The sequence below is a fragment of the Polistes canadensis genome, unplaced genomic scaffold, assembly GCF_001313835.1.
Source record: "Polistes canadensis isolate GaletaPanama2010 unplaced genomic scaffold, ASM131383v1 scaffold_3, whole genome shotgun sequence".
NCBI lineage: Eukaryota > Metazoa > Arthropoda > Insecta > Hymenoptera > Vespidae > Polistes > Polistes canadensis.
Genome location: NW_014569550.1, coordinates 1,844,448 through 1,860,475, shown reverse-complemented (window position 1 = coordinate 1,860,475; position 16,028 = coordinate 1,844,448). Strand labels below are relative to the sequence as shown.

The following is a 16,028-nucleotide window of genomic DNA, read 5'->3' as shown; positions in this document are numbered from 1 at the left end:
ACATATATATACATTATTTATATATCTCTTAAATACACGTATATATATATATATATATATATACATATACTCTGACAAAAAAAACGTGTATTAAATATTTTATAAAAACTCATGCCCCAGCATGAAATCAATTCACAAAAATTATAATAACATAATAAGCATGTAATCCATAGGTAGATAATGGAAAAATTTCTTTTTTTTTTTTTTAATTTACCGTAACTACTTTCTAAATTACTAACCAAGTTATATATTACTAGTGAAATTTTTAGTATAAAGTCCTTCGCAGCTATACGTAGCAATATAATAAGAAATGTACAGCTTATACAAACTTATCACACAGCATACTTAATTTTAAAAATTGTGCAAATTTTTTTCGTTTTCATTCACATACAAATATTATATACAGACTTCGCTAAATGAAAACAGTGCATATTGACAACTGATATTTGATAAGGTACTGTTATATGGATACCAAAAAAGCTTTCGAAAGAATATCGATATCAAATTGAATATTATTTTATTTCTATTTATATGTGTGTAGTATGAAATGTTTCTTTTTTTATACTAACGCATAACATTTAGAAATATTCATGGATATAAATTTTTGGGGTATTATAACGGTACTTTTGTTTTTGGCTAGATATGTAGCATATTGATTTGTTTTCCTACCTTCGAAAAGACTGATTCTTTTTTTATAGCATTGTAAAGAATGATAACATGATGCAAAAAAATTTGTATACTAATGCGTTAGAATGCAATTTAGAGAAATAAGATTTCTTTAAATAATCTACAGCAATATTGTATAATACATATAATACCTATTATATATTTATGTCAATGCAATGAACATGACACGAATGTTGTATAAAGACAAACGTTTTCTCTGTACCTTTAAAAAGTATAGTTTACTGATTGAAGATGTAATCGCGTACATCCTTAAATCCAGCTGTAAAAAATCTTCAACGTTTTTAATTTCGTCGCATAAACTATCTAGTCTAAGTTAATCAATTTGCAAAATGCCACTCATACGTTATTTTTTTAAACTGACATTGTATAAAATTACATAATAAATGCAGTTGATGTCATTAAGATATGACATAAATACTTAGTATACTTACATAATTAATACAACATTTATAACGGGCGGAAATAGTGATGCTTTGGCAATTTCAAGTGCTGCAGTATGTAAAAATTTGGTTTTTAATCTAGAAAGTATTGATGCATCGTCGATAAGCGCAGCATCGTCATCTAGAAAGATTAGACCCTGTTTCAGAGTCAATAGCCATTGATAAAATATACACTGGCGTGTGAGAAAGCAAGAGATGCACAGCATCTCCACGATCGAGTGCACGTAACTGTTGTATAAGAGAACTAACAGTACAATCCGTGCCTGCACAATTTAGTAACCTATGGAAATAATCTTATTACAATATTAACTAATGTCAAATAATTTATGCTATTTCCACATTTTTACTAACCTAAGCGTCGGACTGTCCACTGTACTGTCCAATTGTGCAACTCGATCTCCTAAACCCAATCTAACGGCAAGAAGACACCAATCTCTCCCATGATGATCAGGTGGATCTAGCATCTCAGCTAATCTTCTTTTTACAGCAGGTTTTATACTCTTAAGAAGTTGTCTTGTACCCGGAAGACAATTCTCCATCATAGGTAGCCCACAACCAACAATGTCCCAAATACTTTCCTCTTGATTGTTAATTGGATTTTTAAGTATAGCTTCTTCCAAGTTTTTATCTATTAAAGCAGACACTATTGTTGCAGGTTCCCAAGAATGTATTACCTACGATATCATAAAAAAAAATATATTAATTACTCTTAAATTAATATACCACGCGAAATATATATAATTAAAACTACTAACGTCGCTATATCCTTGAAGCTGACTTGGACTAAGCCAGTGCTTCTCAAGTAGCATTCCAGGTGCTACCAAGTCAAGAGTAGCATTAACAGCATCCAAAATAACACTAAAAAGTCCAAAACATTGAGCACTAGAGCCACAAGGTCCTCGTACTCGAATTTCTATACAGCTTTGTTCCTCCTCTTCAAATGTTACGATACTTTCGCAAGGACCCACACACAGTTTTGAGCCTCTCCACCATTGATATAAATCCGAATTTGATGGATCCCAAGTTTGAGTAATTTTTCGCAATTGAGCCTATTTATTAGAAACTCGTTAAAATTTAAAAAATGTTCTCTATCTGATATGCATATAAGATATTGAAAAATAATTCATACTTGTAAGTGCGGAAATATCGGAGATAAATGGTATAAAGGAGCCTCTGCTGGACAAAGACGAAGACCGGCATGTGGCAACGAATTCGTAGATGATTTCCATGGCTCCCATAAACCAGGAAGACGTTCCACTAGATTCAAGCAAGGTAATTCATATTCCACTTCATCATCATCTACTTCACACTATAAAAAATTTTAACAAAATATTATTTTTTACATTTCCTAAGTAGTTATTAAAATAGATAAAAATATATAAAAATCGAAAATATACCGGAACACACAAATTAACAGCCTGTAAAGCTTGTAGAGCTTGACTCGCAGGACAAGGACATCGTGCCTGAAAATCTTCTAAAGTATAAACTCCTGTAGTACGTCCCCCAAAACGACCTCGTAGATCAAGACATAATTGCCAATTGATAACATCTTGCCAAAACCATTCTGGACTAAGAACTATTAAGTCTCCAGGAAGAAGTAAACATTCTCCTAAATTCTGTAATATATATAATTCTACAATAAATACAATTTATTTGTCGAGAAGAGTTTAAAAGTATAACTTCAGGCACTATGCATCATTATAGTAGCTCCCAGTCGGGTGGTCTTTTAGGACAAAAAGTCACTATAATAGTTATATAAAAATATTATACCTTGTTCAGCTGTTACTTTATACTAATGTAGATGAAACTAAATAAATTGTTACAAACATTGATGTACCAATCATGGTACTAAAAATAATATCATTAATACTCACTCATCGGCAAAGCTATACATAGAGTAATACAACTCAATAGCTAGCTTAGCCGTAGCATTAGAATGACTATATACCTGTGTATATATACCTGTAATTGTAATCCAAGTTGTTTGGAATGCTCTAAGCAAACCAATGGATTGATTTTTCTGATTTCATTCAAAAATTCATCCTGTGTAAGCATTACTGGAGGTACTTCCAAAGATTGTACATATGTCCTCCATGATTCAGCAAGACCAGTCCATACCAAAGCACTCTATAGTAAAAATTCTATATCAATTATATAGACATACAAAAATTTATAACACATATTGATGCATAAAATATATACAAGAGAGATATTTATGCTTTATTACATTTGATAATAGTGCACGTAGTATGTACTTTTGGGGCAAAGCATTAAAGCATCTACTTTAAAATAAGTAGAATTCTTTTTAGAGACATCACTTTTATCAAAGGAATTGAGAAATGGATCGACCTGTTTATCAAGATTCGCCAGGGGCACGTACATGGCCGCTTCACGCGGCGTGTCACGTCGGAGAAAACTTTCTGCAACTTCCGGTCCATCCTACATCATGCATGGCATGCATTAAGGCTGATATTAATAAACTTTAATAGCCAAATAATCAGCAACCAAAACATATGTTATTAGTCATTCGATCATGTAATAGATACAATGGAATAAATGATCAAATATAGAGATGTTAATATTTAAACAATAACTTTTCAAAACAGATCTTATTTATATATATATATAAATTTTTTAAATAGAGTAAATTGTTGTAATAAGTCTTATAGAAACTTTATATCTCTTATCCAAAAGTAAACAAAAATCTAAAGATAAGAATCTGTTTTTACAAGTTCATGTATTTCATTAATGTTTTACTTGTGCTTATGTTAGTCAGATATTGCAAATAATCAATGTGATAGAAGATTGTGAAACACATAAATATTTACTTTCAATGACTTGATTTACTGACAATTGTATTAAATTAACCATGCATTGGATCGATGACCAAGAATTGGTGAAGAAAGCATAATGTAGCAAAAATATTTATATATTTTTGAATTCCTTGCTTAGTTCACCAATATTTTAACACTGCCAGACATAGTGTACATATGCAAAGTGAAAAATAGTTTTTGACCAGGACCGTTTTGTAAAGTTATATAATATAATATTATAAAAAATAATGTAATTATTATAAATTGACTAAAGAGAGATATGTTATATATCTATAAACGACACAAATCTTCTCTTTTAATCAATTATTCGTTAAACGGACCTGTTCGTACTAGATATCAAGCATGCTATGATATCGTGCACTTAGTATACTCTGAAATGCATAGAGAGTATACTGAAGTATAGAAGACATATTTAAAGATAGAGCAAGAACTAGAAGAGACTGAAAATGCTTACAGAGTGCTCACAACTTGATGAAAATTGAGAAACTTGTATTTATATATGTATATATATGTTTTTTTTTTATTGTGAAATTAGAAGTGAGAAACATTTTCTCTTCTAGTGCGCGTGATAAAGTGTTATCACGTTCAACGTGAGAAATATTGTTGCTTCACCTCAAGAAACTCCATCCTTGCATTATTTAAATAAGATCTGAGCAGCTTCAAACCAGGGCTAGAAGGATTGGTTGCATCCACCGCTACCATTTGAGGCTCATCCCCCAAAATTAATGTAAAATCTTTCAAAAAAGGTAAAAGTGGTGCGAGAAGACTACCACCACTGGAATTTGGTGCTAAAGGCTCTGGCGCATAAGTACCCACTAAAATTACTTTTATATCACTGCATTTGCCAGCAAACCCTTTAACAAACAAAAATATTATATAGAAAAATAAAAAAAATACACACACATGCAATAAAATACAATTAAAAATAAACTTTTACATACCAATATTGTTTGGCGCAATTCGATCTACAATAAAACGTAGCCAAAATTTAATTTGCTGAAGTTGAACAGTAAGCGGTTCTCGAAGACTAACTGTAATAAGGTGAACTGCTGGTTGCTGAAATGTAAGTACATAATGGTAAGATGCTAAGTATTCTTCTCTGCCACATAATTCCCAAAATACGCATTCTCCTCCTATAAAAAAAAATGATAACAATGTATATAATACTGTTTTATACTAAAATTATAATCTATCACATGTATTGAAAAAATTTATTTTTCCTCACCTACATTTCCACGACTCCATTCTACACCTTGTGTACCTTCATATTCACTATCACTGTATTCAAAACTAAGAGAACCATGTTTACTAGTCACATCTAATTCAATACTTGGTTCTCGCTGAATAAAGTTATTCTTTTTAAAACATTATTTTAACTAATATAGAGAATATATAATATTAATAAGATTAATATTGTATGATATACCTTTGTTGAATAATTTTGGCTTCTAGATCTCCGAAAAAAACCGAAACTAAAAATTCCAGATTTCAAGGAACTAATTAAAGAAGATTTTCCTGATGCACAATGTCCCAAAAGTCTTATATGTAAACGATCAATTGGCCTATGCGTTGGTTGCAATTGTCTAATATAATTTTCACGTTGACTTGGCTAAAATAATATCACGTGATATTAATATTTAAAGTATTTTTATATAAACTACATATTTATAAAAGAAAACTCACTATTCGAAGCTTGTCTAATAGATTTGCAATATCTGGATAACCATATTTAATTGCTGTAACATCAGCGCGTATTCCACGATTCGTCTTATCAACGTCACAACCAGCAAGGCACAAATGTCTAACAACATTGATATTACCATGCCTAGCAGCCACATGTAATGGCGTTAGGCCTTTTTTATTTGGTGTATCCAAATCTATTCCATTTTCTATTAATAACGTAACCATTCCTTCATCTCCAGCCTCACAAGCTAAATGTAAAAGTGTATCTTCTTTCTTTAAAAAATATAATATATTTATATATTAATATAAGATATTTATTATATTTATATATATAATTTTAACACATTAATAAATATTAAATAAAAGCTTCATACAGAATCTTTCATGTTCAATGGGGCTCCTTGCAACAATAATTGAGAGACAGCTTCAACGCAACCACGCTTGACAGCACTGATCATAGCTCCACCAAGTCCATTAGATGCTTCAGATTCCTGAAGGAAAAAGGAATATAATAATTACAATAATTTTATGTCTCATATATATAAACTATGTATTTACTACTATGGAACCAATTGCATATAGTGGATAGGATACATCATTTAAATTTTTGTGTGTCTGTATTATATTTTAAAAGAAGTATTAACAAGATTTAAACAAAACACAAAGTGCAAAAATGATTTCTCTCTACAAAATGTAATTTTTGTACAATACATAATTTCTTATCTTTTTAACTAAAAAAGCATTCAGTGCGTTATGAACGATCGTTCATGTTGAAAATTATATTATATTCATGCGTAATAAATACAAAAAATAAATAAATACCATAACAATGTATTATAAGATTACTTTATAACAATAATAATATTTATGGACACACCGTAAGGATCCAAGGATGTTTAAGGCACGATTCTGCACTTCCTCTTTCTCTGAAATAATATTTAATTTAAATCTATGAAATATTGCTTAATACGAACTCAACGATATAGTATACTATGACCTTTGGATGACCTGGAAAGTAAAGAAATGAAAATTTCAACAGAAAATTATTTTTCTTATCATCGACGAACAACCTTTGTTGTGTGCACAAGTGCTTTTAAAAACAAAAAATTTACTTATGCGTGTAATTTATTGTTACTTAAACAAAACACAAATAATACCACAGTGCTGTTTCCAGCCTATTTACAGTCGAAAGTTTATGCTTTTACATTAAAAAATAAGGAACATTTAAAGCACCATGCAAAGAACTTCGCTACGACAGTATCGTAAGAGCAACTAATGGAAATTTACTACGTAGAGTGGAATTGTGCCTACAAGAACTTGGATTTCAATTCGAACATTTAACGTGATTTTTAAACGAAATCGTTTGCGTTCATATAATCAAGGTTCCTGAATCGAATGTAATTTCGATTTTTTACATAATAAAAACAAGTTTTGTTCATTAAAGCAGATTGTCATTTTTTTGCTTTTAAGGTCATCTAAAGGTCATGGTATATTAGTTCGTTGAACTCGTATTAATACGGGCTATAATATTGTAAAGTCAAAAATACTAAGTGCCATTTAAAAAAATAAAGGTTACCTTAAAAAACATTAAAAAAAAAATTTTTCGAACTTTTTTTTATTGCAATGTATAGTTAATCGAAAACAGATCAACTTTTGTTTAAAGTATTTTTTTGTCAGGTTATCGCAAGTATTTAAAAAATCGTGACTAGAGTTATATGGGACACCCTGTATATTATTACTTACTTTGGATCCTTGATCAACAAGGATCTTATAAAATCTTTAGCAATTTCTGATACATTACTAAAGTATTCATTATCAAATTGATATTGACAGGCTGCTACATTTGCATATGTCTCTTGTTTATCTTCTCCTAAAAATGGTGATGCACCACTCAAAAGAATATATGTAAGAACACCAACCGCCCAAAGATCTGTACCAAGACTTAATGGTTCATAATTAACAATTTCTGGTGCTACAAATTCAGGAGTACCAAACAACGCTCTGTGTTCTGAACCAGGAACCAAACGATGCGAAAGACCTAAGTCTGAAAAGAAAATTAATTTTAACACTTAACTGTCACATTTTTATATTTCAAACATGAATGGATTACCTATTAATTTAATGCTTGGCATAGGAGGAGGAGATGAAAGAAGAATATTTTCAGGTTTGATATCTAAGTGAGCCACCTGATGAGAATGTAAATGACTAAGTGCCATTAAAACTTGACGTACCTTTGGAAGTAAAAAAAAATGTATACCGTATAAGTTATACTTTTTGTAATCAATAAAAAAAAAATCATTTATAAAGAAATGATGAGTAGCAATATAAGCGATTACATATTCTATGTTCTTAAATACAAACCACATGAGCAGCATCAACTTCACCCGATGGTGTCCAATGAAATAATTCTCCTCCAGAAATCAACTCTAAAAGTAATACAACTGTTGTGCCTGTATCTATCACTTTGTGCAATGAAACAATATTGGGATGTCTTAATCGTGCCAAAAGACCAGCTTCTCGAGCTAAAAAGAATTTGTATATATTTGATTTGTTAGAAAATAATGCGTTAACATCAATACTTACCAATATCTGCAGCAGCTACTCCTCTGGCAACTCTCCTTTTTCTCATAATTTTGGCTGCATATAATGCTCCAGTTTTTATCTCTACACATTTTCGTACTATGGCAAATTGACCCCTTTAATAAACAAGCAGATATCAATATTTGAAAAATAACAAATTAAATAATTAAATACTCACTTTCCAATTTCTTCTAATAACTCATAATTTTTTTCTATTGGTTCATGATGAACTTCCATCAAGGAATCCCACTCAGAGTCTAAGGAACACATTTTTCTGTAATATCACAACTATCTATTCGCAATAAATTTAAATTATTAACATTTATATTTAATTTTAAATCCTCTCACACACACGTATACACGCATATGCACACACAAATATCAGTAACTAAAAAAGATTTATGTTTTAAACTATCATTAAAGTATGGCAGTATAATGAAAATTGAAAAGTGATCAAATTATAAAAAAAGTTAGTAAACTTCTTAGTGAAATAGTTACATAACACAATCGTATTCAATATTAATTAAAATATTTGAAAAAATCTAATAATATTACATAAATAAATGATTAACCTTTTGTAAAAAATAAACAAAAATATATTAAGAAACATATACATAAATATCAATAACATGTCAATTAATCTTTTTTTTTCATGTTAACGTATAAACAGGTATATAGAAATGATAATGTAACGTGAATCTTAAGTTAAAAATTAATGATAATACGTTAAACATCTGTCAAGCTTTAATAAAAACGGAAATGTAAAAATGCTACAAACAATTGTTTCCAATTAATAATTTACCACCGTTAGAAGTAACCAGTTGACGAGAATTATTCGGCATCCCAGGCATCATCTCACGTCTGTGATCATTGTTCGATGTATTTGAACAACAACGAGTTTTCCGAATATCCGTTACGAAAATCGTATGGCATTCTACGGCCTTCGCTGGCCTTCATCCATGCCGGCCACCCTACACACACAATCGATATACCTGTATCGTACGAAACGCCACCTTGTTTTTCTTGAATTCCCATAGGTGTATCAAATATGTATTAAATTCTCTTAACATATTAGAACGTCAATTGAAATATTTAATAAATACTTACTTTAGAACAAATACATTAAAAAAAAACTCTTCACAACTTATTACAACTTGATGATATCACAGAATGCAAAAATGTATCGAAAAGTGTATATATATACATATATATATATATTACAATAAAAATTCTATATGAAGAGTGGAATTTGCACACAAATATGCACAAACGTATAAGCAATAACTATACTATCCTACCAGAGCGGCGTTGATGGTAATATGTTTAAAATTATTGTTAAATGTTTTAAATGCGATTAGTGTTGTTTATATTTTTTCAATGTAAATATATACAAACAGAATATATAATATATAATTTATAGAAAATTCAAATATCCTTAATGGCGCAGCATGTAGTTTCAGATATTGGGGAACAGGATCCTGTTAAAAAATTGTAAAGGATGCTTTTTATTTCACTGATTCAGGCCAATATTATATCAAATTAAATCATTAAATATCTGCATAAAGATGTCCTGAAAAAATGTTATGATCGTAAAATAAAACTCATCTAAACTATGGCAATTTATTCTTTATATAAGACATATAAAGACACGCTCGATGTTTGTATACACTTTAGAACACATTTTTGATAAGAATTACGATATGAAATCATATATATCAAATATTAACAAACTATATTTGCAGAAATTAAGTACATGCATAAAACTTCATAGGCGGATAGCTGCGTCATACAAAAATTACATTATTAGATTTAATTTCTTTTTAATGTTGACACTGATGTCATTTATACTTACGGAATATATAAAAGTATTATATATGTATAATTTATTAAGATTTATTTTTATTGTACGAAAATGTATACATAAAGGTGAAGCAGCTCTTGTGCAAATTTGCAAATGAAATTGCAATGACACAATTACTACTTAAAATAATTATTTCTTAAACGTAGATGTAAGCAATTAAAATTTAAAAAAAAGCTATATAATTTAATCTTTCATGGATTCTTCGGTCACTTGACTTGGGGGTGATGGTTCATTATCAGATTTCTTCTTTTTACTTCCTGAGACAATATCGTCAATTCTTAGGAGCAAAATAGCTGTTTCTATAGCAGTTTTATATACTTGTAATTTAACTGAAAGTGGTTCCCAAATTCCACGTTCCTTCATATCAACCAATTGTCCTGTCTCTCCATCAATACCCCAAGTTGTTCCTTCTGTAGTATGTTTCGCACGAAGTGCCGTCAATGTTCTAATAGTATTAGCTCCGCAATTCTGAGCCAATGTTCTAGGTATTATTTCCAAAGCACGTGCAATTGCTTTGTATGGCCATTGTTCAACACCAGCAAGACCTGCTGCTTTCTCAGACAAAAGTCGAGAAACAGCCATTTCAACCGCACCACCACCTGAATAAATATAATTATAAGATCATAATACTACTGTGTGATATTATTATATTTTATTCTTATGTTAAATTTACTAGATTTTACATACCTGGTACTAGTTTAGGGTCTAAAAGAAGGTTCCGTGCAACATGTAAAGCATCTTGCAAGTTTCTTTCAGTTTCATTTAGTACATCTTTACTAGCACCTCGCAAAATAATCGTACAAGCCTTAGGATCTTCACAATCTGTAATAAAGCAGAAGTATTCATCCCCTACTTTTTTGATTTCCATAAGTCCAGCTCTTGTTCCAACATCTTCCTCTCTAAGCTCTTCAGTACGATTTACTACTGTTGCACCACAAGCCCTTGCTACTCTATTGATATCACTTTTTCTCAAACGACGAATAGCAGAAATTCCAGCTTTTACAAGATAGTGTTGAGCTAGATCTGAAATACCTTTTTCAGTGATTACTAAATCTGGTTTAACTAAAATGATATCTTCACAAAGTTTTTTCACATGTTCTTCCTCCAATTCCAAAATTCGTGTAAAATCAGTATCTTTTAATATCTCAATATTAGTTTGGGATTCTCCTTTCTTATATTCCAAAGGACAGTCTAATAGAACAATCCTAGGATTTTTTATAGAACGTCTCATTTTTGGATGAGTTACATCCTTATTAAACATGACGCCTTTAAGAACAGTGCTATCTTCAATAGATCCACCAGGAATTTTTTCAACTTTAGCATAATGTTTGATATCTATCTCTTTACGGCCATTTTCTTCCAACATTACAGTACTAACTGCATCCAATGCAATCTGACAAGCTAATTTACTCCAACGTCCTATAAACTTCGTGCTAACGCATGAATTTATCACTTGGATCAATTTATCACGATCATTACAATCCAGATCTATACTGACTTGTTCATTTAAAATCGTCACCATATCTTCCAAAGCTTGTCGATATGCTCGTATAATAACAGTTGGGTGCATACTTTGTTCTAAAAATGGCTCTGCGGTAGCCAAAATTTCTCCTGCTAATACAATTACCGAAGTTGTACCATCTCCAACTTCTTCGTCTTGAGTTCTTGCTATTTCAATCATTGATTTTCCAGCTGGATGTTGTACTGTTATTTCACGAAGAATAGCATTCCCATCGTTTGTCATGACAATACCACCCATAGGATCCATTAGCATTTTTAACATTGCTTGCGGACCCAGACATGTTCTAATGACATCTGCGATTGCCTTTACAAAAAGAAATCAATCTCTATAGCTTTAATAATATAGTAACAAACTAAAAGTTTATATTTAATAAATATATATATGTCTCTGTATAAATACTTGATATGGACGTTTTTTGACACACTGTATATATATAATACACACACACTACATGCAATTAATACCGCAATAATTTATACATATATATATACATATGTATTTGTAGCGTAATTAAATACACATAAGGCAAAAATCAAAATTTCAATACATTCAATTAATAGCTTTTGACAATTTTAAAAGAATTCATAGATTATTCACAACATAAATGCACGTGGGTGTGCCAAGATCGTGAAAGTCCATAAAAGGAGTTTCATGATCATTTGACATTAAATTACTTACTTTTCCAGCTTGAATATTTTCTTTCTGTACTTTTCTTCCTGTCTCTCGTTTTGTATTCTGGCCTGCAATTATCAAAGCACACGACATTGCGTTAATTAGAATTTTCGTTTTAATATAGCAAACAAATGCTAATCATGTTCATGATTTTCAACTTACTTAATACTACAATTGGAGCAGCCCCTGGTCCAAACATCCTTTCGATCTTCAATTAATTGTAAAGTCAACAAATAAACAATCTCTTTTGTATTTAAATACTAATATATGCTTAGTAATTTTTCTTTTTTACAAAAATGGAGACTGATGAGAACCTATTTCGTACCAATAGACTAGACGTTCAAGAATGCCGACGTTATGAACGAATCCAATGGCGGATAATACGTTATTCAAATGAGATGTTACAGTTATATTGTAATTCGCAAAATATAAACTTTACTATGGTTTTATCGTAATATAAATTTTATATATACCTATAACTAAAAGTATTGTTATAACAATAATACTATAAAATGAATAATATGTAAATCAAAATATATATTAATTCTATGAAAGAACCTCTTTTAAACATGCAATATCAACGATATATGTTATTAATCATTTGAAATGCGAATTATAATTCATAAATATCTAATAGATAAATATTGAATATATATTATTTGGTATTATAAGTATTTATATTTATAATATCAGTAAAAGTCCATAAATGTATATCTTAAGACTTATTTTTATAAGTCATTTAAGCTTAAATCATAGGAATTTATATTGCAATTCTACAGTAAAATACCTATTTACAAACCAATTTCATACTTAGTATTTCGATTAATATGATTATGTCTATTTTAAGAATATTTAATTTTACAATATAATTAAAATCGTGAAAATTTTATATATATAATAACAAATAGTTATTATATTATATATAGTTTATTTTTTTGAAAGAACGTGGTTGGTTACGATATTAGCGCACCTATCGACAGCAAGGGGTATAACTTTTTGATTTGCAGTGTGATTTTCTATATGAGTTTGACCTCCGTAATAAGAAAATTTGATTCCTAAAAACAGATTATTAATACACATCGAATTGAAATGAAAAAGTATAAAGAAAGTGCTATCCTACTAGTGTTATTTCTGATAAATATTGTATATTGTGACATATGTTATAATTTTTTAAATCGCGAAGATCCTTGTATAACTTTATGTGAGAAAACACCACTTTCTTTCACAAACGTATGAATATTGTATTGATTTTAAGAATCATGAATTTACTTCTATAGCATAACTTATAAAAAGTCTATTTTTGTATTATATATGGATATTATTACTTTCATTCTTCTTTTCAGAGCAAGTACATTAAGTCTTGTTGTCAACGAGGTTGTAGATTTTTTAATTTAGTGGACTTGAATTATGGACTGGAACCCAATGGTTTAAATGGCACTAGGGATGCCTGTGAAGCTTGTAAATTTAACTCTATTTTAATTTTAACAATAATATTACACACAAAAAAAAGATTGCTTTAAATTTAGAGCGTTAAGAACAATACTACAGCTAACAGAATATGCATGGCGATACTGTTTAGAAATATTCTTATAGCTCTTAAATTTTGATATTTTGAATTAAATATTAGGCTTAAATAATGTAGGAAACAATGCTTGCTTTTATCATTTTGTTTTAGTTATATAAAAAAAGTAACTAAACTTTCTTTTAATAGCATGCACAGAAGCGTATGCAGAACCACAAGATCGCTATGCTTGCAGCACTGGTTGTGACTTTATGGCCAAACAACGTGTCTCCGACTTATTATCACTCTTTTCTATTGCTATCTATGTAGAGGAATATGTAGATTCTAACACTTTACTAATGTATCCTGATATACCAGAAAATGATATTCTAACAGACCCTGGTATTCGAAAAGAGCTTCTTCCAAGGTGGTGGGATTCCAATGGGTTTAAATTACCTCAGACTTATATTAAAACTGTTCCAATGGATGCTGGAGTAAGTCTTATATTTTTATTACAATACTTTGAATTTGCGTTATTAATTAATACTAACTATCAAAGATGTTTTTTATATCATAAAAAAGTATATTAATTTGTTATAAGCAAATAATTTTCTTTGAAATAAGATGCTTTTTAATAAGTAAACTAAATGCTATAAAAATGTAGACCATGGACTATGAGACCCCATCAGATTATTCAGGAGAATCTGAACCAACTTCATCATGGATACCCGGATCCGATTGGTTTCAGTGTGCATCAAGACATGCTGGTATGCCTTCAGCACGTTTTGCTTCTGCTACAGCAGCTGCAGTAGCATTACTTGCAGTATGTATGTATTTATATAGTGTGTCTTCAGAAAGAACACATGATAATATAAAAGAATTTTTTGTTGATAAATCCAAAGCATCAGGTAAAATCACATTGTATATACCAGATGAAGAACCATTGCATAAAAAGCCTCCTCCTAAGTATACTGATATTAATAATGAATTGGATGTTAACAATGAATTAAATGTTAACTTAAAAGTTTAAGTACCTTGTTATTGGAATATTAAGTCATTTTGGAGATTATTAAATATAATTAATTAATTATTAAAAAAAATTAAATATATTCACTAAAGTTTGAATATATATAAAATAATATATTTACATTACAGTTGCCCTTTACATTTTCTGGCACTGTTGAAATGTTTGCTTCTCATAAGATGCTATTGAAAAATTCATAAATTAAATACAAGTTTTGATATAATATATATATGTAAAAATAAACAACAATTTAAGTCATTAATGTTTCATGCTTTCAACTTTAATAAATAATCAATTTAAAATTGATTATTCCAAGAAAGTATTAATTGAGTGCAATAATATAGAACAGTATATATATTTGAAGTATTTCATATGTCATAAATTTTCTTTTACATAAGTAGTTATAATGTTTATCGTAATATTTTTGTTTTCTTGAAAGAATTATTATGCAATGTGATACTGATGCTTTTTACATTCAATCAAAATAGTGAAGATGGTTAATGTATGCACGTGATAGACTGGTTTAAAGACTGTACAACTTTTTTACATCAATATCAAAAGCCATTTTAGGCACATATAATATTATTTTTAATATAATTTATAAGGCAAACAACTCTATAATAATCAATATAACAATTTTCCATAAATCACAGATTTTATAGAACCGAACTATTCCTTTATTTTTTATCACTATAGTAATAAGAAATAAGTAATTGTATCTATGGATGCATTTATAGAAATAATCTAGATTTATCATTTTTGAGATATTATTGTCGTCCTAGATGGATAATTTGTTGATATTAGCTGTTGACTTTAAACATTTTTGTGACATGAGATTTATGTGTTTTTAAATAAAGTATTTAGGAAAAATTAATGGTTAACATAATATATCTTTTTAATCTTGTAAAATTTACCCTATTACATGGTATCACATGCTGATAAATACAAAAGTTATTTTATATATATCTTAACACAGCAATTATTAATAGAACTTAATTAAAATAATTAAAATAAATTAATATAAATGCTGTGTTATATATGATGTAAATCTGAGAAAAATTACGATGAAAATAAAGTAGTAAATAAGATTATATATATTTTATCAATATATAAAGAATAATAATGTTAAATAATTAGTGAAACGGCATAATATATTTATTATATTTTATACAAAATTATTACTTTTCTTTTTGGCATTATCATTACTACTTTTAAAATGCAAGA

The 16,028-nt window shown here is 29.2% G+C and overlaps 3 protein-coding genes across 9 annotated transcripts; 1 reads left to right on the top strand and 2 right to left on the bottom strand.

Annotated features, from left to right (window-relative positions):
* Positions 1-75: 75 nt before the first annotated feature.
* Positions 76-9,402, bottom strand: LOC106786723 (death-associated protein kinase 1-like). 6 transcript variants are annotated; one of them, XR_001381685.1, is made up of 22 exons: positions 9,332-9,402; positions 9,027-9,195; positions 8,403-8,481; positions 8,228-8,340; positions 8,006-8,166; positions 7,755-7,875; positions 7,388-7,688; positions 6,522-6,570; positions 6,019-6,135; positions 5,645-5,917; positions 5,388-5,570; positions 5,187-5,316; positions 4,903-5,094; positions 4,574-4,815; positions 3,477-3,566; positions 3,090-3,254; positions 2,525-2,743; positions 2,257-2,436; positions 1,883-2,176; positions 1,479-1,801; positions 1,119-1,407; positions 76-946 (listed from the first exon to the last, which is right to left on the bottom strand). XR_001381685.1 is itself a non-coding variant. In XM_014748453.1 (21 exons), the coding sequence occupies exons 3-21, from the start codon at positions 8,492-8,494 to the stop codon at positions 1,245-1,247; spliced, it is 3,408 nt and encodes a 1,135-aa protein (XP_014603939.1). In that variant the 5' UTR covers positions 8,495-8,498; positions 9,027-9,195; positions 9,332-9,402; the 3' UTR covers positions 76-1,244. The 6 variants fall into 6 exon arrangements, 5 of the variants coding, with proteins under 5 accessions (XP_014603939.1, XP_014603917.1, XP_014603931.1 ...); XM_014748453.1 differs by having other exon boundaries at positions 76-1,407; positions 8,403-8,498; XM_014748431.1 differs by having other exon boundaries at positions 76-1,407.
* A 535-nt stretch (positions 9,403-9,937) lies between these two features.
* Positions 9,938-12,684, bottom strand: LOC106786751 (T-complex protein 1 subunit gamma). Its single transcript, XM_014748483.1, has 4 exons — positions 12,442-12,684; positions 12,286-12,347; positions 10,773-11,910; positions 9,938-10,684 (listed from the first exon to the last, which is right to left on the bottom strand). Exons 1-4 carry the CDS (start codon positions 12,476-12,478, stop codon positions 10,269-10,271), a joined length of 1,653 nt encoding a protein of 550 aa, XP_014603969.1. The 5' UTR covers positions 12,479-12,684; the 3' UTR covers positions 9,938-10,268.
* A 575-nt stretch (positions 12,685-13,259) lies between these two features.
* Positions 13,260-15,684, top strand: LOC106786829 (transmembrane protein 59-like). Of its 2 annotated transcripts, none has more exons than XM_014748654.1 (4): positions 13,260-13,509; positions 13,623-13,737; positions 14,177-14,274; positions 14,445-15,684. In XM_014748654.1, exons 1-4 carry the CDS (start codon positions 13,369-13,371, stop codon positions 14,808-14,810), a joined length of 720 nt encoding a protein of 239 aa, XP_014604140.1. In that variant the 5' UTR covers positions 13,260-13,368; the 3' UTR covers positions 14,811-15,684. The 2 variants fall into 2 exon arrangements, with proteins under 2 accessions (XP_014604140.1, XP_014604131.1); XM_014748645.1 differs by having other exon boundaries at positions 13,991-14,274; positions 14,445-14,869.
* Positions 15,685-16,028: the final 344 nt, after the last annotated feature.

Coding starts and splice junctions, on each gene's coding strand:
- LOC106786723 (XM_014748431.1), bottom strand. CDS start 9,078: ATGATGCCTGGGATGCCGAATAATTCTCGTCAACTGGTTACTTCTAAC. Junction 5,571..5,644: donor TATTAGACAAGCTTCGAATA/GTGAGTTTTCTT, acceptor ATATTATTTTAG/CCAAGTCAACGTGAAAATTA. Junction 4,816..4,902: donor AATTGCGCCAAACAATATTG/GTATGTAAAAGT, acceptor TGTTTGTTAAAG/GGTTTGCTGGCAAATGCAGT.
- LOC106786751 (XM_014748483.1), bottom strand. CDS start 12,478: ATGTTTGGACCAGGGGCTGCTCCAATTGTAGTATTAA. Junction 11,911..12,285: donor AAAATATTCAAGCTGGAAAA/GTAAGTAATTTA, acceptor CTTTTTGTAAAG/GCAATCGCAGATGTCATTAG. Junction 10,685..10,772: donor AGACCCTAAACTAGTACCAG/GTATGTAAAATC, acceptor ATATTTATTCAG/GTGGTGGTGCGGTTGAAATG.
- LOC106786829 (XM_014748645.1), top strand. CDS start 13,369: ATGAAAAAGTATAAAGAAAGTGCTATCCTACTAGTGTTATTTCTGATA. Junction 13,510..13,622: donor CACCACTTTCTTTCACAAAC/GTATGAATATTG, acceptor TCTTCTTTTCAG/AGCAAGTACATTAAGTCTTG. Junction 14,275..14,444: donor CTGTTCCAATGGATGCTGGA/GTAAGTCTTATA, acceptor ATAAAAATGTAG/ACCATGGACTATGAGACCCC.